This window comes from Thermobia domestica, chromosome 4 (assembly GCF_964235325.1).
Source record: "Thermobia domestica chromosome 4, izTheDome1.hap1.1, whole genome shotgun sequence".
Taxonomy (NCBI): Eukaryota; Metazoa; Arthropoda; class Insecta; order Zygentoma; family Lepismatidae; genus Thermobia; species Thermobia domestica.
Window position 1 is genome coordinate 6,716,188 of NC_137457.1, and position 23,340 is coordinate 6,739,527.

At 33.6% G+C, this 23,340-nt stretch overlaps 1 protein-coding gene across 1 annotated transcript in view; it reads left to right on the top strand.

The window, feature by feature from the left end:
* Positions 1-23,340, top strand: part of LOC145683695 (uncharacterized) — a 125,973-nt gene that overhangs the window by 27,902 nt on the left and 74,731 nt on the right. Inside the window, exons 6-10 of the mRNA XM_081755066.1 lie at positions 5,615-5,773; positions 7,940-8,110; positions 13,070-13,237; positions 15,929-16,102; positions 21,330-21,407. Of these exons, the coding sequence (XP_081611192.1) occupies positions 5,615-5,773; positions 7,940-8,110; positions 13,070-13,237; positions 15,929-16,102; positions 21,330-21,407 (750 nt within the window). The remainder of the gene's footprint in view (positions 1-5,614; positions 5,774-7,939; positions 8,111-13,069; positions 13,238-15,928; positions 16,103-21,329; positions 21,408-23,340) is intronic.

Consider the following 23,340-nt stretch of genomic DNA (forward strand, 5'->3'; position numbering starts at 1 on the left):
TAATAGAAACATATAATATATAATATATTTTTCTATATATATATATATATATATATATATATATATATATATATATATATATATATATATATATATATATATATATATATTATAGATAGTTATAATACATTATTTATGTTTAAGACTTGATATTAACATAAAATATATTATTACCATACTAAACAATATTTGATAATAGGTCTATATATAATTTTAAATGAAATTTGATTAATGCTTAACACTTTTGGACATTTTACTTTTGATTTTATGTTTCATATTTTTTGTATTAACTTTTATATCTTGGTTCCATGACGTATGGGTCGGTATCTTGGTTGACGGGAAACGGGAAACCCAATTACATATATTACTGGATAATTCATTGGATAATTGGTCATTGGAGTTAGCAATAGGGTGTATTTCAAACTTTACTTTGCCAAACACCACTCCTTTATCTAGTTTTACGAGAAGCTCCAATCGTTGTAAGAATCTGTAAGAATTATAGGAAAACGGAGGCTTACTTCTCAGGATATCTACAGATCACCGTAAGAATCCGTAAGAAAGGAAATGAAATCTTTAAGTTTTAGGTCCCACAGTTATGCCGGCTTGGCTAAAGGAGACACTAATGATGAAAAATGAATGAAATGTTGGATTGAAGCAAGTGGAAGGGAACCGGAGAACTCATAGAAAACCCACGCACACGGTGTTTGTCCATCACAAAGCTCAATTGGCGTGAGGTGGAATTGAACCAAGGACCCCATTCACCAGACCAGTTACTATTAAGCCAACGCGGCCCAAAAATCTATAAGAATCATAGGCGACTGAGGCTTCATCCTGAAAAGATCTATGGATGCTGTTACAATCATAGGCAACGGAGGTATCATTCTTCGATTTGAAGTTTTTGCGAAAGCGGAGCAATTGGTAGTTCCCGTAAGATCATAGAAACTGTTAACTCAAAATTTCAAATTTTAATGTACACAAGTTGGTATTCCCACAATGATGCACATTGTAGAATGATTAACTAGAACACACTTAGATGAACTGTCATTCATGCGATCACAAATTATAATTAATCTCAAGTCTCCATTGTGCTAGCAAGTAGCTTTATATTTTTGTCTCTTGATGTCACAAGCTGAAGTTCGCAACTTCTTTCCACTTCTTTGAATTCTCTTTACATTGTACTAAGAAGCGGAAGATAATTTGAATGTTGTTCTTATGTTCTTCCAAACGGAGAAGAGATATGACATGTTGGATTGAGGATTCAGTATCTACTACAGAAGACAATAATGCAATTCATTTCTGGAAATAGTTGTTAATTATTAAAATATGTCACCTTTTTTGTCAAAGCAGGGAAAATCCCAGTTAGGTTGATAAAACACTGCAATGAAACAGCACTGAAGTATAAAGTATGAACTGCAATATAATTGTTATTTACCCTCTGATATTACTTACGAGACTTAATCTCGTTCTGTTCTCGCCTCTTTCTCGAAAGAACTGTTTGGTCGAGTATCTGATTAAAGTAGGTGACATTCTTACCTAGATGTATTGAAGTATACTAAATTAAAACCTCATAATAATTATTGAAAATTGTGAAAATTCAAATTATGTATTATGTGTTAATTTATACAAATAATTTAAAGGTAAGGTAATTTAAACATAAAAATTACCAACTATCTGAATGAAATGGATTAAGTAAAATTTGTTGCAATAACCTAATTCATATAATTGAGACAAGCTCGAAGCTTATTTCATTCTGTCACAGAGACACATAAAACTTCCAGACAACGAAATGTAAAAGGCAAGGAGATTGAATTCCGAAACTCTACACGAAAGGACCCTCTGAATTGAGTCAACCACACTTCAAGTTCACACTTTATTCCTAGTGATTTCGTAGTCGTTTATAGGGGAGAGTAGGGTAAAACCGATCCTTTGAGCTTAACATTTAACCACCAGAGAAACAGAAACTAAGTGCCTATCCTATAGGGTATACTACCTTGTAACAATTTTAGATTCATCCGCTCATCCCCTTTCAAGCATAGTTTTTCAAATTCATTATCGTGAAAACAGTTAATGAAAATAAAACTTCTTTATCATTCAATTTACCGTTTCATATTCTTTTTATTTTACTTTGTCTCTATCTCTCGTAATATTCTATGGGAAAACAGTAGAAGATTTAGGTTGTTTCAGAACGGACAACTTGGAGGCCGATTCTCAGTAGACACTAATATGTATCAATCTGAACAGAATAACAATATGCATACTCACTTCTGCACACAGAATTCCTGCAAATTTTACATACACGAAACTGATTTATAAGGTTATGAACAGTAGATATCATGTCCATTATGTAGTGTGAACAGACGTTTCATTTTTAACTGGATTGTCATTTCTTCTTAGAATGTCGCCCTTAGAAAGACGCTAACAGATACAAAATATTCCATTTCTGGCTCGTAGTTACATAATATACTAGTAATTCCTAGTATGGACTTCAACAGCATTTTCGAGAAAAGTCCAACAATTCTGCAACAAATTCAGATGTTAAAGCAATGAACTTAACAGAAAATTGATTCTGATTCCTGTTAAATGTCAGAATAATAATATAAAATTTAAAATCGGAATAAGCCTAAATAAATGAAAAAAGCTGGTTATTTTGAAAAGCTTCCTCACTGACATGAATAACGGCTCAGCAGTGAGTACGTATTACATATGCGAACTGTCAAAGTATGTCAATTTACAAAGTGTTAACCTTTTCATCTTCTAAATATGCTCACCCTATTATTATGTTATATTTTGTACTCTTGGATAAGGATCCAAGGAAAAGATGAAGCACCGTCTTAAAGACATCCAAATGATGTACTTACTAGAAATTTTCATAGGAAAATTTTAGCATGTATGTTTTACATATGCAGTATATATAGAATGTAGTACTGGACAAAATTGAACAGAAAGAGTTAAAAGGAAAGAACCAAATAACATTGATATAGACACATGTCCAAATTGGAAACAAGTATGGAAATAATGAGAGAAAGTATGTAGCGTTTGTTTCTGTCACTACGATATGGTGCATCCTTAGGTTATGGAACGAGAACTCCTCTAGGTATACAGGTTAGTTCTAAACATATGGAATAAACAACCATTGGCAGTCGACAAGAGGTGGTCCCCTACCTTTGGGGTTTGGCGTGAGTCTACTAACCTCATCCTGTAAAAAGAATACTTGTCAGAATTCATTTGGAAAGACCCGGAATACGATTGATACTTTAACACGACCTTAACAATATAAAATGAACCTGAAATATAAGAAGTCTCAATATGTTACACTCAATTAATATCTCGATACCGTTAAATTATAAATTCAGCTCCCATTTTCAAAGAGAGTAAAAAAAATAAATTAAAATGTGTAAGACGACTTAACAAGATTAGTTTCGGGGTCGCCAACTCGTTAGGTGAAAATTCCGATTACATTTAAGCCCAAGTTTAGGCAAGAAGGGGCATGACAGCTGACTTGGGAACTTACGGAGGTAAAGCAAAAGGTATTGATTGTATATAGATAGATAGATACTTATGTATGTGCATGAATGTATATTCTAGCATATCGTTAGAACGTCGGCAGCTATTTAACTCAAATTTGGGATACATATGACTTAAATCTCAAAGGAAATGTTTTGGAAAAGGGTAAGAAGTAACAATAAACTAAAATGACATATTAATGTGCAGTGCGTAGCTTTATGGGACACTAAAATTAATACAGACGCTCTAAATGTTGTTTTAATTCAAATTCAGCCCCATCAGCGGAACGGGTGGAAAGAGGTGAAAAATAAAATATTCAATATGACTTAGATTTTTACGAAATTCATAGTTTTTGCGGTAGCGAAAACGGATTACCTGCTGAAATGACTTTTGGAATATAGTACCAACCTCAAGTTCGGTTTCTTGATCATATCAATCTGATTAAATGGCGCATTCTAGGAGAATAGAGTATTTTAAAATTTCTTCCGAAACGCAATATCTTACGGATTTTAACCGTTACACTTTCGAAACATTTATTTATTTATTTATTTCGACTTATTTTACATGTCGAGGTTAAGGCTATATGTAGCCTTATCTACCACCTAAACATGACACAAAATTGAAAAATCAAAGAATATAGCTAATAATAGCAAAAAAAAAAAGTTAGAAAGTAAAAAAAAACACAAGAAACAGACGGTCACTTGAACACACACACACACACACATAACACACACAAATATAATATAGTGCTACACGAAAGTACATACATGTTACAATATGTAATAAATGTTGAGTTTCATATCTTTATGACAAGCTTCTCTATTGGCTCTTCCGTCTCTGTGTCCATTCAACCCTGCTTCGATAACAATAAATTATAAACTGCTCTTCTGAAAGATGCTAGAGAGTTTGACTCACGTACCGAGGTTGGCAAAGTATTCCGATCACGACACGTTGAAATTATATATGATTTGGAGGAATAAGTTGATCTATGAATAGGAATTGAGAGCTGGCTATTAAAGCGTGATCTTGTGTCCCTCTCATGGAAATCGCTTAAAAAATTAAGGTGTTTTAGAAGATAGGAAGGTTCTGTAAAAGTAAGTGTTTTATACAGCAGTACCAATGAGTGCAATTTTCGCCGTTGCTGCATCTTCAGCCATTGCAGCTACTTAGGAAACATGTTTCCTAAGTTGTAAAAAGTGATTCAAATATTCTCCACAAGTTTATTCTCTTCGTGATAAGAACGAGCATTTCTGATAGTAGGGTATAAATGTCCAAGAATATGATGTCAATTATGATAATTATCTCTTAGAAATATGAAATATCAGTAATAATAATAATAATAATAATAATAACAATAATAATAATATTAATAATAATAATAATAATAATAATAATAATAATAATAATAATAATAAACTTTATTTTTACATGCTGAGAATAGCTAAAATACAGCAAAAATACAGCACTTTGTCTTATTCTACATTATTTTAGCAATGAATATATAGTACAAGTGATAAAATTATGATTATATCTATAACAAATTATTAATAATAAAAACCCTGACAGTGTAGTGTACGTCAATTATTAAAACAAAGAAGTGCCAAAAATTAAAAGTAAACAAATAAAAACTACTAAGTTGTATTTAAAATTCTAAAATAAAGTCATATTTTAAGATATGCATTCATTATAGCTTTCTAAAATCCTACAGATTAAAATATGTTTTCTATTATGCGGTTGCAATAAAATTTTTACCCTTGTACCATATGTTGGAACTTTAAAATCAACATTTTTTTAAAATATAGTCTGAGGTACATTGGTTGTCAAGTAACTTTTCTACAAATACAAATTCAATCAATTTTCTCCTGTGAGCTAGTCGTTCCAAATTAAAGTACGTTATCCAATATTCATACGTGGTAGAAAAATAGTCGAGTCCTAATTTAAAACAAAGTATTCTAATAATATTATTAATGATAATAAACTTACTTTTTCTTTGGGAAATGTATTTTAAATTTTGAATCATTACTTACTTTACTCTGTAAGCTTACTTTACAGTAATGTGCCTGAATTTTTAAAACTGAGTATAGAAAATTTGGTTTGCTCTTTCCCCTAGGCAATTCATTTTATCAACCAAAGAATTTCGTTGAGGTGATTTACGGACTTCCTGAAACATACAACAGATCTTTGCTAGTAACGATGACAAAATTTATTGTAGGCGATAATGGGCCCTATTTAATGTACAGTACCTTAATTCCAGAAAGGGTTTACAATGGTAAGTCCTTTCTATATATTTTTGGTATTATATTTTGAAACTTGTAGTGTTCATTATTTAAATTTAGAACTTTGCTTTCTTGTGAAGGGAATCAAATTAAAAGACCTCTAAAATTTAAAAATACGCCATGATTGTATTAATAGTTCGCAATAATGTCGTCACTATTTAAAAATTAACTCTAAACGTCATCACCAAGTATTAGTTAGTAATTGTAAATTTTTGGAGATCAGTAAATTTGCATTTCATGCTCACTTGTGAACAGTGTGCTTTGTTGCAAACGGTCCCAGGTTCAATTTCGAATGAGAATACTCGATATGAAACGACGTAACAGCTTGTTAGAGTAGCTAATCTGTCTTCCATATTATTCCAGTATTCCTGCCAGAACTCATAGCTCTTCTAATTCAGTTTTCAATATTGAATTCTTATGCAACAACACTATCCATGGCTTTGGATTGGATATTGTAACAATCAAAACACTGACTAAAGCTTCAACACACACTGTGTTACAGTTTCGGATATCTGACATATCCTTCATCAGACACTATCTTACACACACACTTAAAATACAATGTGTGAATTCTTATAGTTTGGATGTCTACTTCAGTTTCAAAATGTGAAACAATATTCACTTGTTTATGTTTTAAAAAATAATAGAATGAACCAATAGTTACCAACCGCCCACTGCTAAACTTAGATGCTCACCAAAAGGAATTAAGTAAAACAGAAACAAAACATTTTGTTCCGGAAGTAATTTTCCCAGTGGCGTATTTACGATTTTGTTTCGGGGGCTTTACTAACTTTATTCCTGAAAAGATGAAAATTCTGCAAGATATTTCATTTATTGTAATATAGTAAATACAATTTTGGGGGCGGGCTTAAGCCCGGAAGCCCCCCTTAAATACGCCACTGAATGTTCCATACCATAAATCGGACGAATCAACAAATCTTGTTGTGTCAAGCAATAATTTAAATAGGACTGATTACTTAAGTCGATTTTCCTTCATAAGTAAATTAAATTAGAAACTTCTGTGATCTCTAAATATGGGTTATGAAGTAGGTTCTATTTTAATATCAACCATATTCAGATTTGTTGTTTCAAGTATTAAAAATTAGAGCAGAATCTCTACAATAGTAGCTTTGAACAACAAATGTTCATTTTAGCGAACAAGCAAAGCTCTAAGTTTCTTGAGTTTTGAAATTGAAACTAGACAAGTAATGGTAATCCTATGAACTAGGTGTATTAATTTATAATAGTTATTACAGGGTTTGTTCGGAAAGTAGTAGGACTGATTTTTTCCCGTCAAACCGTGTTGAAGGAGGGGGATGTCACTGCGCTGATTGGGTGGTGGTGGGACTTAGGTACCAGCGCAGCAGTCGCCTATCGTCTACAGGTCTTCACGGAGTGTAGATCGAGTTTAAGATGAACCCTTTTCGAGGTGCCTTATCATGTCCACAATGAATCGTTTGCTAGGAAAGCGTTCCGCGGTGAAGAAATTTTGCATCAAACTGGGCAAAACTGCAAATAAGACCCATGATATGATCAAGACTGCTTATGAGAGTAATGCCCAAGTTGAAGATGAGCAACGGCCAGGAGTTGATCGCAATGAGTTTGTACAGCCTGATCAGACTGTGAATGCTGCATTTTGCGCGGAATTACTTGAAAGACTGAGAAAACGAGTCGTCCGCAACCGTCCAGTAACCGCTGGATCATAGAAGCTTCATCACGACAATGCGCCGAGCCACACTGCCTTTGCTGTTATGGACTTCCTGACCAAACGTGGCATCACACAGCTTTCACAGTCATCGTACAGCCCAGTTGCTCCTGCAGACTTCTTACTCTTCCCCCGACTGAAAAGGGTCATGAAAGGACGCCACCATGGCTCAGTCAGATCATTCAGGAGGCCATAAGGAGGAAGCTGAAGAGCATTCCAGTTTCTGCGTTCCAGGGAGTTTTCAATGATTAGCAGAGTCACTGGAAACGCTGTGTTGATACAGAAGGGGTATAGTTTGAAAACTATTAAGTCAATGTGTCAAAATTGTGAATAACTTTTTTCTTTAAAAAAAATCGGTCATACTACTTTCTGGAGAAACCTTGTATAGTAGAATGTCTTCTATCTGATCAGAGAAGTTTTGACTAATTGTATGATGTTTGGTTTCGTCATTTAGAGATGGCTCATGATGAGAAACACAGAGGAAGACGCAAGCAGATTGTGACTATTTATAGCGATCCTATTACCATAAATAACCAATTGGTTGTGCCTGTTGAGAAATGTTATTACGGTGCTATTGGACCCGTGTATATAAAGAACTCTTTCATGCCTGAAGCTGAGTATCAAGGTATTCATTGTGTCTAGATATTATTGTATAAATTCAGATTTAAAAATAACTTAAGCTTTAGCCTATTTATTAGAGTAATGTTGGTTGTTGTCTTAGAACGAGACATTTCTTCTTATGGTATTTTATCACCAGACTATCTTTCGGTCTGACAAAAGTATTGTTACAGTCCAGAAAGTTACTTGACTTCATGCTTCACTTCATTTTCAATCACTCACTTATGTTAGAACTTTCTTCTACAAGAAGGTGGAAGAGAGAAGAAATATTGCAAATATTCTTTCTCTGTGGGGAAAATATAATTTCATATAAGCTGCTGCAATGAACCCAAAATATAGCACATTCTTCTATCTTATAGAGCTATGGCTTTTAAGCAAATTCCTGTCACGACCCCGATTTTATCACATCCTCTTACCAGCGACTCCCTTGTAATATCTGGTTTGTAATAACCTTTGCGGAGATCTCACGATATCCATCTATTTCTATAACACTAGAATCTATTTCTTGTATACGGTGGATAAAGTAACTTCCCTAAAAGGAAATGGCTTAAAACCAAATTTAGCCAGTTCATTCATATGACAAATATCGAATTTCATCCGTCATACTGTTTTAAAATGGAGTCCGTTTGCAAATTTTAAAACTTCGTAACTCCCTTAATTTTTATTCATATGATAAGGAAATAAACTGATTTCGAATTTTGGTTAATATGACTTGCACAGTTGTTTTTTTTTTAAGTTATTGAGTATTTTTATTTTGGAGAGGCGGTCACTTTCAGTTAACTCATATTGTTGTGAATTTGGCACATTGTTATATATGTGTTTAGTATCACCAAAAACTATTAAATGCAAGTTGCTTACATTTAAAATTTAGGAAACAAATAGTGAAATTACACCATGCACAGGAATCTCATAAATTTTCAATTTTAATTCATTAAATTGTATTGTTTTTAATTTGTAGGTTTTGTTGCATTTGTGTTTTTTTGGTATTACAATATGCAGTTCCCATTAGTTTCATATCGTACCTCTTTCATTAAAATTGATTTTTAAACAACTTTGCACCTGTTGAAAATGTTTAGTAGAGCTATTTTTTCTTGTTCTTAACAGTATGTATAAAAATAAAAATATGCCTATCCGAACAAAATTCAAAATAATATTTAAAAATATTTTCCGAAATTAGATTCTAATTATATTTAACTCTTCCATTTATCTTCATGACCCTCAGATTGAGAAACCCTGTTCTTGAGATTCAGCTTCAATTAATAAATCTTCATAATACTTACTTTAAAAAGGATGATAAGTACTAATTACAATTGAAAAATTAATAAATCCAATTTGTGTGAACCATACTTTACAAGTCTTTCAAACTTAGTCCATAAGAATAAATTTTCATTCTAACCTTGGATTGTAATCTATCCTTAATAGAAGTTAAAGACAAAATAAAAAATGAAACAAGCACTGGCAAGAATTACTTGACTTTTATTTGAGTTTCAAAGTAGTTGAGGTAAATTCACAGACTGCAAAAGGCAATGTTTACACTGACACTCTCAATAAAAGTTCAAGTTTAATTGTGTTTAGTTCAATTTCGTTAGTAAACATTTCGTTTAGTTCAATTTCGTTAACAAACACTTGTTTAGTTCAAGTTCATTGATAAACATTTTGTTTAGTTCAACAACCTGAGTAACGAGCACAGACATAATGATATACAACTACATTATCTGGCCACATGTTCAATAGTTTTCCTATTATTTTTGCTACAACATGAATTAAGCGTAACTAAAGCTCAACTAATTATTCTCACAGGCCACAATTCAAGGTATTTGTATGCTGTTAATCCTTTCTTTGGTCTGTTGAAACATCTGAACCGGGAACTTTCAGATTACGCTCATTTGAACCTACATGTAGACGCAGCCATGGACTTATTTTAGGGAATGTTCCTAGAAGAACAGAAATAGCTTCCATTCTACGTACGGAGAGAAAACAATACAATTCCCGCCAAATTGTTATTGGGGAAATCGGCGATATAAAACCGCACACAGTTGACGTCTTTCATCCATTATACGAGTCTCTGGGGTACCCTCTCCTTCATCCTCACCGTACTCCTGGCTGGTACATCGGACTGTTTGATAAAAAGAGGAAAAAGCTGTCCTAAGTTAAAACTACCACACCTACGTATTGTTGTCAGAACTAAGATTTTGTAAGCTAGGACAATTGTCGGAGGAGTGGCTCGTAGATATGTACAGCCGTATACAGGAGAGGGTAATATTTATTTCCTGTATGCAGAGTAAATACAACTCTAGGATTATACGATTTACTCCTTTGCACGAAATACAGACTTCAGTATTCAGAAATAAACATGAAGATAATATAAGGACTCTAGCGACTGATGAAATTATTCAAAGGAAGGGAGGTATTGTTCTCCGTCATGTTTATCTTCCAAATACTTTTACAGGTGGCCCAAGACCTATGAAGACTAAATATATGGATGGAATAAGTATCGTACCGAGATTAGGAAGGCCATCATATTTCCTTACCATTACATGTAATCTGAAATGGGTGGAAATTGTCAAGTCCACTCCTCCCGAAATTAATTCTCCCGCTAGTTTGATATGCGTGAGTTACAGTTAAAACTATTTGAACTGCTTCGTGATCTATGCAGTGGGTCATGTTTGAAAAAAAAAAAGTTTATTTCAAGGGTGTTATAAAATAGAGGATCTGCCTTTACAACAAAATCTTGAAACCATACATCACAGTTTCTCCAGCCCTACTCTGTCCACTGCGCCCAATAAGATTGCAATGTTTCGAGCCAACATTCATGGGGGAAACGAAGGTGGCCAAGCAGACGATGGTAGAAATGAGAGTAGCCAATCAGACGTGCCGACGTTCGGTTGTTTTTCTGGCTCCACTAATTTAATAGGATGAAGATACATATAGACAGATCCTCTATTTTATAACATCCTTGGTTTACTTACTCTATGTAATGAAATACCAGATGCGTGGCTTACCCCACTCACATGTGTGTTTTAGAGTTGGGGTGAGAGGACCGAGATAATACACGGAAATTGATCAAGTTATCTGCGCTAATAGCCCTTCACAGGACGAGACAGGAGGCAAGTTGAAAGAACTTGTATTGACTCACATGATACACAGTCCTTGTGGACCTCTAATCACACGGTGGTGGTACTGTAAGGAGAAAAGAAATGTACGAAACACTTCCCTAAGTCTCATAGAGAAATGGCACATGTAGATGAGAGAGAAGGAGAGAGTTTGTGCACTACAGGAGGGATAATGCTAACACTGCTAAAATCATCTCCGGTCGAAGTTTTGTGTAGCTTAATGACTCTTGTGTCGTACCTTATAATGCTTCTCTCCTACTGAAGTGCGATTATCACATAAACCTTGAAATTGCTTCCACTCGTAAGATCGCGAAGTATTTATTCAAATACATATCAAGGAACAGAACGAGGTTCGAGTTGGTGTTGTTCTTTAGGAAGAGTTGAACAATCTATGGTACAAAATTTTACATTGGGGTCTGTGTGGCAAGTATTGGAATTTCAGAGAAACTTATTAGATTTTCATGGAATTACTCTTTGAAGGTTTACAATCATCCCCACTGCTTGGGCTTAAAATGAATCGAAAGAGAAAGATTAAATCTTTTCCCCGTTTTAGATCTTTTTATAAATGTATTCTATATTAATTTTTGAAAACAATATTCGAGTTTAACAAAATGGGATATCTGTGTTTGTTGAGATTTTTAACATAATAACCACTCTTGTGGTTTAACTCATTCATATAAGCCCTAATTAAATAAAAATCCTATGCTATGTAACTTTCATAAAAAAGATCAGTTTCTTCGAATATGGTCTAATATTTTCTGGGAACTTCGAATCGTCTCGATCGTTTGTTGACGAAATGAGCCAATTATAACGAAACATTTTTCTCAATATTATATAACATATTTTCTGAATATTTATTTGACACTGAGATTTATATAGGACATTGTGGGTGTGTTGTCGAAGATTGGAAACATTCTCCTATATCTTGGGGCTAAAATTACACTGAGAAAAATCCCTTATTCGGACAGCGGTATATTGTACAAATGTACGGAATCCATGCGTTTACTACACAGCTTACACGTTACATCGTGCAGATGCAGGATGTCGTACATTTAAGAGTTTTCCGTGTATTACATACGTATACGTATGTTATGTACACTCATGTCCAAAATTATTGTCGCATGTCTATAAATATGTTGTTGTAGGAATATAATTTGATAACGAATTCGCCCGGTATTTTGTATAATGTTAGTATGCGTATAATCGGCAAAGACATGTATGTGGCAAATTTCATGTCAAATGAGCAGTAAATAAGAATAATAAAACGAAAATAAAACTTTCTTGACCATTTAGCAACATTTTGTTTTACTCATTCTAATTTTCGTATTTATAATTCTTTTCCTATGAAATTTACCACACATATACATTTCTCGATTATGCACATAGTACTAGTATTAAAAGTACTCTGCAAAATCATTATCAAATTATATTCTTACAAGAAGATAGCTATAGATATGCGACAATCATTTTGGACATGAGTGTACGTCAACTATAGTTTATATACATCCATTTGTATGTGAGATCCTTACCGCCTATACACAATCATAAGGAAGTACGTATAGATTTAACACTTACACTGATAGTATTATAAAACACACATTTTCAGCTATACATTTTCTGCAGGAAATTATATATTGTCGTATTTTAAGTCCAAAAATTACAGGATTTACGCATGTAACCTACGTTGTATGTACACCAGATACGTTTTGTTTCTGTGAAGTGAGAGAAAGAATCGCTTGCATTATCAATGCATAATAACGCTAATCTAGCCTTGTCACCTATTTTAGCAACTAATAGTTTTTATATGAATATATGCAGCATATGCTAATAAAGTGTCTGTACATTTTTTTTAGCTAAGAAGAACAAATACAAGAGGAACAACTTCACATTGGAAACAATAGGTATACCCGTATCAGTGAACATGACGGAGGACACAGAGTTTCCTATGAAAAAAATAATTTATGGTCCCAATGGTCCGGTGTTGGAAGTACGCGCCAACATATCCAAAGAGAATGTTGAAGGTATTGGCCAAATTCATTATCTGTTTTCATTGGTTAAGGTTAGTGTAAAGGGACAAGTTTTGCCGATAGATGTCACTAGAGTCTTCGAATCTCCCCTATGTACTTTTTTATCTTTCACGAAAATTTACAATTACTCTTACAAAATTCAACCTAGAGACTTCAAATTTTTAGAGAAGGAACTTCATAACCTATTAAAGGGAACAATCCGTGTCGATTTCTTATTTAAAATTTTCTTCATTGTTGAAACTGTTCCATTGTTAAAGGTTTTGATATCCATTTCAATAATCAAGCCATTTCAACAATGAAGAAAATTTTAAATAAAAAAATCGGCACGGATTATTGCCTTTGATAGATTATGAAGTTCCTTTTCTAAAACTTTGAAGCCTCTAGGTTGAAATTTGTAAGAAAAATCGTGAATTTTCGTGAAAGGTACAAAAATACATGGGAGAGATGTGAAGACTATAGTGTCATCTATCGGCAAAACTTGTTCCTTTAAACCAACCTTAAGATTAAACTTTCAATGCTTCATGAATTTGTTCTCTAAGGAGGTTGAGAAATGTAAGTGTATATTTTTCCAATAACAAGAGAAATATAGATTAAGTGGAAAGACTTTAGGTTGAACGGCTAAAATTTCCTTGCTTTTATTTGTTGTTTCATGTTTAGTGTCTCTTTTCAGCACCAAGGTTAGGCCAGATATTTGTGAGGTTATCGGACGCGGTAAGCCAGACCAAACTAACTACATTTTCGTACTGAGGGAAATTAGGCCATCAGCAAGTTGACATGAACTGCTGCCCCCCCCCCAAAAAAAATATTATACATAAAAATAGTTTAATTTTGTTACTTCATATCTGCCTAAAACAGGACAACAAACAATAATAACACTGTTTTACAAGGATTGTATTTCTGAAATGAAATTTTGTACTATGAAAGGAATGTGATATGGAAGTTCAAATGAGACATCCGATTTGATCCGTCAGGGATAGTTTACGAGTAATTCAAGCATCCATGTACTACTCACGAGTAATTCAAGCATTCATGTTATGGACTCACATCTAGATTACTTAGCCAGTAATTGCTGAGACATTTCCGATAAACACGGAGAAAGATTTCGTAAAGATATATCCACCATTGAAAAACGCTATGAAGGGAAGTGGATGTCCACCATGTTGGCAGACTATTGCTGGTTTATCATTAGAGACAAGAGATTCACTCAGTACAAAAGAAAAAAATAAACCATTATGTACGGTCGACAGCTGTTTAGCATACCTACAATTCTATGTAATATATAGTGTCAACAATATATAGTAATGCTTTACAAACACAAACATTACGTGCTGATTACTCCAAAACTATCCGTGTTACAGAAAAACTAAAATCAGATTTGAATTCCGGAGTAAAAATCCTTTCAGAATCACTAACTTTTTTACCCAGAAATAGAACTTTTTCATTTCTTGTAGAATAGTGTAATTACACTCAATGCTTATTGCGTTGACTGAAACTAGAGCAAATTAACTGTGTTTTCGACCTATTTTCGATTTCCGATTTTAAGCATAAAACAATTAGTGTTTAGCTTACTTCATACCGAATCTCATACTACTAGAAAATAAGTGTAGGAATCGAAGCAATAGTCATCTGAATCCTAGTTTGTATAAAGTTATGTCTGTTTCTACGTACAAGGTCCAAAATTTCCCACAATACGAAGAAAGAATTAGTTTGCTCTGGCTTCAGAAAGCTCACATTTTCTCTAAGAATTTGGTCGTACTAGAGTCTTGAAAAGAGTTCCAATAACGTTAATATTTGGAACCTCAAAGATTCCACAGATCCTTGGCACAAGCTGAGATCGAACCAGGGACCCAACTCGCAAGAGGTGTGCATTCTACCATTCAGCCACTGTGGTCCACTTGAAATGAAACGAAATGAAATTTTGAAATTTTATGTCCCACCGTTATGCTGGTTAGGCTAAAGGAGACGGTGATGATGAGAAATGAATGAAATGGTGGAATGAAGAAAGTGGGAAGAAACGAGAGAGTCCGACAAAACTCACGCTCACGGTGTTTGTCCACCACAAAGCCCATTTGGCGTAGCTGGGATCGAACACCACGGGTGAACGCTCTACCACTGAGCCGTCGCGGCCCTGGTGTGTCCCAGTTGGGAATCAGGTTTATCATCTAGAAGAAGTGAGTAATTATGACGCGGCTACAAAGATATTTCCTTCTATTCAATATTTTCTCGATAAAGTTATAGTATCAAGATCCTTGAAAAGAGTGCTATGATATACGACGTGAACATCTTAAAGAGCATGATTATTATGATAAAAAGGCCTTGTGTTCATCTTAAACACAAACTAAATACAACTTTCTTACAAGGCTGTCTATAATCTTTATTATAAATTAATTAGAAATGTTACAGTAGAGTTAGAATAGTAGTCTGAAGAAGGAAGTGATATACTTCCGAAACTGTAACATTTCTAATTAATTTATAATAAAAATTATTGACAGCCTTGTAAGAAAGTTGTATTTAGTTTGTGTTAAAGAGCATGAATTACACTGACAATCTCTAATCTTGAAAATTAAGTATTATATATAAATGGCTTAGAATAGAATAAGTTTCTACCTTTTTCAGTTAAAATAAGTGCTGTTAATTAACCAGAATTGATAGTTTCAGTGAAGCAGAAACTTTGTTTCGTTGCAGAACGCTTCGGCGGAACTCTTCCCTTTTCTAAAACAAAAGCTCAAAGGGTATACTTCAAGCGACCCTATGTAAATCAGACAGGTATCAAGTATAGGACTGTTCACAAGATAGACTTCCGTATTACTGAGACATGGAGTATATCTACCATGTATATAGCTGAAGAGGACTTTAAAGGTTAGAAAAAAAATACTTGAAATAGTTACATCGTATGTGTTAAACAGTTTGGTATTATTTAACTGATTACGGAATTACTAAGATTATGAAAGCTTATAAAGATTATCGTTTGCAGCATTTTGAATACACTATTAGAAACGGTTTGGGATATACGATAGTCGTTTCTTCTGAGTCTCCGTTAAGCCACCAGAGAAGAACAACGTGGGATAAAAAGCAAATTAGACAAATCTGTTCATTGAAAATCGCACATTATCCATATCCATTATAAGACAGGTATCGGAGCAATCATTATGGAGCTGTGAATATAAATCTGTACCAAGTATAATCGAAATAACTGCTAAAAATACAGTACATAATTTAATTTTATTTCTTGAGACGCAAAGACACAATACAACCACCATTCATGGCCTAATGATTATTGAATATGAGGGAAATATTACAAGTGATTGCTGTGTGGACAAGTGCTATAAAGAGTTAAAGAAACTTACTGAGCTACACAAAAAGAAAAAAATGAGTCGAAGGGTGCATATTATGGTCGAAGACGACCTTGAATCATTTGGCTTGTAAAAGGCATGAAATATGGTTTCAGAACTGTTTGATCTTAGGATTTTAGGGAAATCAGCAGCCGCTTGGAGAAATCAAATTTACATCATGTAGTTTGATGATCGGTAAACCGTCGATCGTGAACTACTAAAAGCTCTCGGGGACATTTTCGGTAGATCCCGTTAACGCTCCGGTTAGCTAACCTTGATTCCTCCACTGAGCTTATGCTAACGACCGGGGGCGCTGACGGCAACAATTGCTTGTTTTCCCCGCGCAACTGCCATTGTCAGTCTCTCACAGTTGATTGTATACACGTAGGGCTGTGCACATTGTTTCTCGTGTGTATATCAGACATTTGTTAATTTAGATATTTTGATTTTATATTTACTAGAAGCGTAGGTTTATAGGCAATAAGCAAATGTAAGATTTTTTAAAAAAAGAAAACAGTTGATAGTTCTTTTGATTGGTAGCTCACAGTAGGATTTAAAAACGACACGGTAACTCACAAACTTCGTAAGTTTGGCCTCCACCAAGCTCATGGAGTTCACCAACGTAAACTCGCTCTCATCGAAGCGGTTTCACGCTCCATATTCCACAATAATTGAACAACAGAGTCAGTTTTCTGATATGGAGGATGTATGATCTCCAATGAACAATCAGAATAATAAGTTACGTTTCGACATCTCGCGTGGTTTTCCTAAGGTGGCTTGACGGAGGTTAAAAATAAACATCCCCCGTATTACTTATTTATTCTTGAAATATAATATCATAATATCTTGGTCTGTAGATATACACTATATATTTTTCAGTAAAGTTATAATCATAAGTAAATATGCCAGTTTTCCGTATAATTTTAACGAAATTATCACTACTTAATTAAACTAAGCCATTAGTGTTCAATGAATGTTTCAATAATTCTAACAGACATTTCAAAGATAATTGACTGTTTTACCATCAGAGTTGTACTAATATAGAGAATTGTACCCAATCTTTAGGCCACAATTTGAACTATCATATTGTCATCCATTCCAGACAAACCAAATATTGCATACTGTACCGGTGCGGCATCAGTTCTATTAGCTCAGATTTTAGATACTAACTTAAAGCTAATTTATTGTAAAAATCTTTGTAAAAAGGATGTAAATTGGTATTGGAACTGATATTTCACACGAAACTTATAAAAGAGGAGGTTATGTTTTAACATAAATTAAACTCAACAGATTTAAATTGATAAAATAAAGACTAGTTAGGTCGAAGGTAAAACAGGGAGGAAAGAGATTAGATGCATTGGATGGCAAAATTGCGTATCTCAGAGTTAAAAGACCAGGCCATAGGCCAGAAGGTGACAGCACAAAGCACCGATTTTGTCCGCTTTTTTTTTTTTCTAATAAAAGTCTCAAGACCTCTCAATTCTCAAAACTAAGTTAGGCCACTTCGCCATTTAACGTCTCATTTAACTAATAGAATAGGAATGACCACTAGTCTCAAATATTCCTGGTCTCGGCTGATGTTGTCGTCGTCTGGAAAGACGAATGGATTTTCCTCGATGTCTTCCCACTTCCTGGTTGGAAATTGATGAAACAGATAAAATCAGATGAAATTGACGTCTGGATTTCAATTCCGTCAAAACTGCCAGGGCTGATGAATGAATGTCAAATGCGTTCTTCAAAACTTTTGGAAAATGGTTTGATCACTCTTCTGAATTCCTTTCTTCATTGTTCTTCCCAAAAACTGATGCTCTTGGCTCCTATGGTGGTATTTGTAAAATCAATCATAAGCTCCCATTCATAGCTCTGCCCCTAAGTAGTCACAATATATACATGCTCACGTCTCTGGTCTCTTCATTACTATTCCTGAAGATGAATGCGATGTCTGCATTCGAAATTTTGGACATAAGTACCTTCACCTGGCTGGAAGCCCGAGAAGAGTTACTAAAAGCACGTCGCCAGGAGAAATTCAATTCTTTCTTCAGGATTTGTTATAACAATTGTAATTTTATTTATTTATTTATTTATTTATTTATTTATTTATTCATTTTTTAATTTTTTTATTTATTTATAAATATTTCAGATACACATCTACATTAATTTTACACTGAAACAATGTAACAGAATATATAACAAATAACAATATATATATATATATATATATATATATATATATATATATATATATATATATCGGGTGTTTTCAAAACAACACCGACAATGTTTGGGAGGAGATTCGTGACACCAAGATAAGACAAAAAGTATAGACCAACCTGGGTGCACAAATGCTTTCTTTCGGAGTTATAGGCTGGCAAAAACATGAAAAAATGAACTTTAAAGGTTCATAGCTCCAATACTATGGAATCTACCGTAGTCGGGTCAAGACTATTTAGAAAGTAGAATACACGTTTCCCAATCCTGCGGTTCTCAGGGAACAACTTCTGTAGAGGAGGTTTGGATAAGGGCATATCATTTGAAGTACTCACCAACTACCTCTGTAAAAACTGTTCCAGAAGTACCGCAGGATTCTAAAACATGGATATTTGGATAGGGAACATACTAACTAACTAACTAACTCTATGGCCTATGGAACCCGGAGATTCAATGCCGCGTTCACAAAAGCTCTCCACTGACTTCTATCCTTAGCTAACTGCATCCAGTTTCTACTTTGTATTCCAATCTTTGCAAGATCCATCTTAATATTGTCCTTCCATCTGCGCCTAGGTCTTCCTAATGGTCGTTTTTCGATTGGTCTTCCAGTCAACACTTTGAAAGCGTTTCTACTTTCTTACATATTAGGGAACATAGGGTACATATTAGTTCTTAAAAGAAGTCTTGACCTGACTAAGGTAGGTCCTATAGTATTTGAGCTATGGACCTTTAAATTTCATTTTTTCATGTTTTCAGCAGCCTGTAACTCCGAAAGTTAGCATTTGTGCACCCAGATTGGTCTATACTTCTTGTCTTATTTTGGTGTCAGGAATCACCTCCCAAACTTTGTCGGTGTTGTTTTGAAACATCCTGTATATATATGCATATAAATAATTACCACATTTACATAGACTTCAGTTTGTTTCTAAAATAATTTTCAGACTGAAAAATATTAAGATCTGACGATAAATTATTATACGACGATGCCTTCCGATAAATTGCTATGATTATTATACGATGGTGTTACATATGTTAGTAACGTATGACTGCGAATAAGGCGAGAAGGGGTACGCGAAAACAAAAATCAATAATTCAGAGTTAATTTTCTCATTGAAAATTTTGTGGAGGAGAATCAAGTCTGTGCCGAGTAATAGCCGGATAATGATTGAATTGTGATCAACGTTTAGGAATGATTCCTAAATCACCTCCTCAATAACGAAAGGTGATGTTGCTAGTATGGTGGTCAATGGTGAGACTGGTCTATTATGACTCATTCAGGCGAGGTGAAACCATCAAAGAAGATCGTGAAGAATTCGGTCAGATGCTCCATAAATTTGTCTCCAAGCATTCAGCAATCGACAAACGATACGGTATCCTCATATGTTATCTACATTTCTCACATATCGTGCAAAGAAAAATTCAATCTCTTCATAAGTTGCAGTGTGAAACCCTTCTGCACCCATCATACTTCACCGATATCTCGCTCATTGTCTGCAATTTCTTCTGGTATCTGGGTCAGTTATTTTGTTTTAATACTCTGTGATGAACGAGTAGTACAACCTGTGGTTGACAGTTTTCTCGTTACCAGACTCAAGACTTCCCTCGCCACGGAATCCAATCGTTGTTTGAGAGTATGCTTGAAGACAATGACTATTTTCATTAACTAGATTTTTTTAATTTTTGATCTTGTCTTTGGTAATGCCGTGAGTTGGGTGGAAATTTCATTCTCATCAACACAATAAGAAACTGACCTTGGTTACATACATAATTCTTTATATTAACATATGGTACTAAAAGAATACCCGTTTGTCTCACTGGGAGAATATGTTTCATTTTGGACATAAAGGACTGAAATAGGATTTAAACGGCATCGGAAGTGTCACTGTTCGTCTAGGGGATCCTGAAAACAATGGATTCGACAGTATTACCGGTCATTTTCAATCATTCTTAAATATCTCTCCTCAACTCCCCTAATTGCACCGTCAAAGTTAAATGATAGAAATCATCCCAGGCTTGATCCTTCATCTATGTTGACAATTTGATCGACATTGATTGTGTGGTTCAAGAGTTAATAAATCATAAATATAGTCTCTTTCATTTTTGTATATATATATATATATATATATATATATATTCTTCTCTCCTTCACCTACACTGTGCCGTCGAAGTGAAACGGTAAGAACCATCCCAGGCCCGAATCTCATCAATGTTGAAAATTTTACCTAGATCGATCGTGTGGTTCAAGAGTTATTAAGTTTTATTGATTTTAAAATATCTCCCCTTCCCCTTTCCCAACTGTACGTTATACCGTGAAAGTGAAATGACAGAAACCATCCCAGGTTGGAACCTCATCTATGTTAAAAATTTGATCGAGATCGGTCGGGTGTTTCAAGGGGTATGAAGTCAGAAACCTGGTCACTTACATATATACGAATATATATGGATATATAGATATATATTTTTGTACAACTTGAAGTGCTTTGTAACTATTAAGCCATGTGATTAAACTGTAGGTTAATTCTGATTTTGTTTTTGTATTTTTGAAGATCCAATTGCCAAACTTCTTGAAATTGGAGTTGAGCCAACTACAGAGGAGACTGGGAATGCTATTAAGGGTTTGGAAGGTATATATTGAATATAAAATATAATACGCATAATTTTAGTTAGTTTATTTACTACTTTTAGACTGAAGAAAACATTTCGTATTACCTATTTAACAATGTTCGGAATATTTTAAGAAGGATCTTAATAAGTCATACATTATGTGTATTATCAGAAGTAAAATTTTAATTTCTCTTGACTCATTACTTTTCTAAACTTACTTTGTTCCTTCTCTGATTTTAAATATAACTATTTTTCTTATGTCCGTAGTATATTTTCAATTTAAATATATCAATAGTCGAATTTTAAAATAAATGTATTTGAATGAAACTCCGTAGACTATTGGAAAAGAGTGTATTTGAATGACACTCCGTAGAATATTATAAAGAATGTGTTTGAATGAAACTCTGTAGACTATTAGAAAAAATGTATTTGAATGACATACCATAGACTATTAAAAAGAATGTATTTGAATGTAACTCCATAGACTATTGAAGAAGAATTATTTGAATGACACTCCATATACTATTAAAAATGTATTTGAATGAAACTCCATAGACTATTAAAAAGAATGTATTAGAAACTCCATAGACTATTAAAAAGAATGTATTTGAATGACATTCCCTAGACTATTGAAAAAGAATGTATTTGAATGACACTCCGTAGACTATTGAAAAGGAATATATTTGAATGACACTCCGTAGACTATTAAAAAAGAATGTATTTGAATCACACTCCATAGACTATTAAAAAGAATTATTTGAATGACACCCCGTAGACTACTGAAAAAGAATGTATTTAAATGACACTCCATAGACTATTAAAAAAGAATGTTTTTGAATGTCACTAATGTCACTACGTAGACTATTAAGAAAGAATATGTTGGTATGACACTTCGTAGAGTTTTTACTTACTATCACTTAGTGAATAAATCAAGTCACACAGAAAGTACTTTTTTCTACTTATTAAAAGATTTCTGCAATCAGAAGGTTAAGTATACATTGCCATAAGAATGTTACGGGTATGAAGTGGTCATACGCTTCAAATAAATTTACTCATGGCCGTACAACGCTTTCAGTTGAGCTTGGGATGTTATCTAATAATGATTTTGAAGAAAAAGTATTTTTTTTTTCTACAGTAGTCACGAAATAAAGTAAGTGAATGTTATTTACTATTTATAGTTCCAGAAGTTGATTTTATTCAGGGAATCAGTAAAACAACTACACAAAAATTTCTTTCGCCATCTTACATAGATTATGTTTAAGGATCAATCTTTCAAAATACTATTATATTTTCTGTTAGAAAGAATGTTTTTTCAGTTAAATAAATTTCTTAAAGGAAATTCTTTTGCTTTCTAAGTACTAGGTGAATTTGATTCTTTTGGATAAATCTATCAAGTCAATACTAGTTTCAAAAGAAATATTTGTTCTTAGACAGAGTATCAAAATGAAGGCTTGGTAGATCCCATACAGAATTCAATGCAATTCAGAGTTTTAGTCTGAATGTTATTCATTGTAGTTTTGGAACTATGTATGAATTAAATAAATATAATTTGATCAAACCAAACACTTATTATTACTAATTTGCCTGAGAGTTTCGGCAATACAAGAAGAACATAAAATGTCTCCCTGATAACAAACATTAATAACAAGAAAACTAAGAATGATAGAAGCATGCGGTTAAAGTCTCTCCCTGATAACAAACATTAATAACAAGAAAACTAAGAACGATAGAAGCATGCGGTTAGTCTTTCCCTGATAACAAACATTAATAACAAGAAAACTAAGCATGATAGAAGCATGCGGTTAAAGTCTTCCCCTGATAACAAACATTAATAGCAAGAAAACTAAGAATGATAGAAAGATACGGTTTGCTGTAAATAACAGGAAAACTCAAAAAGTTATTTTTTTTTTTACCTGATTTAGAGAATTTCCACATGTGCTTCATTAATTGCCC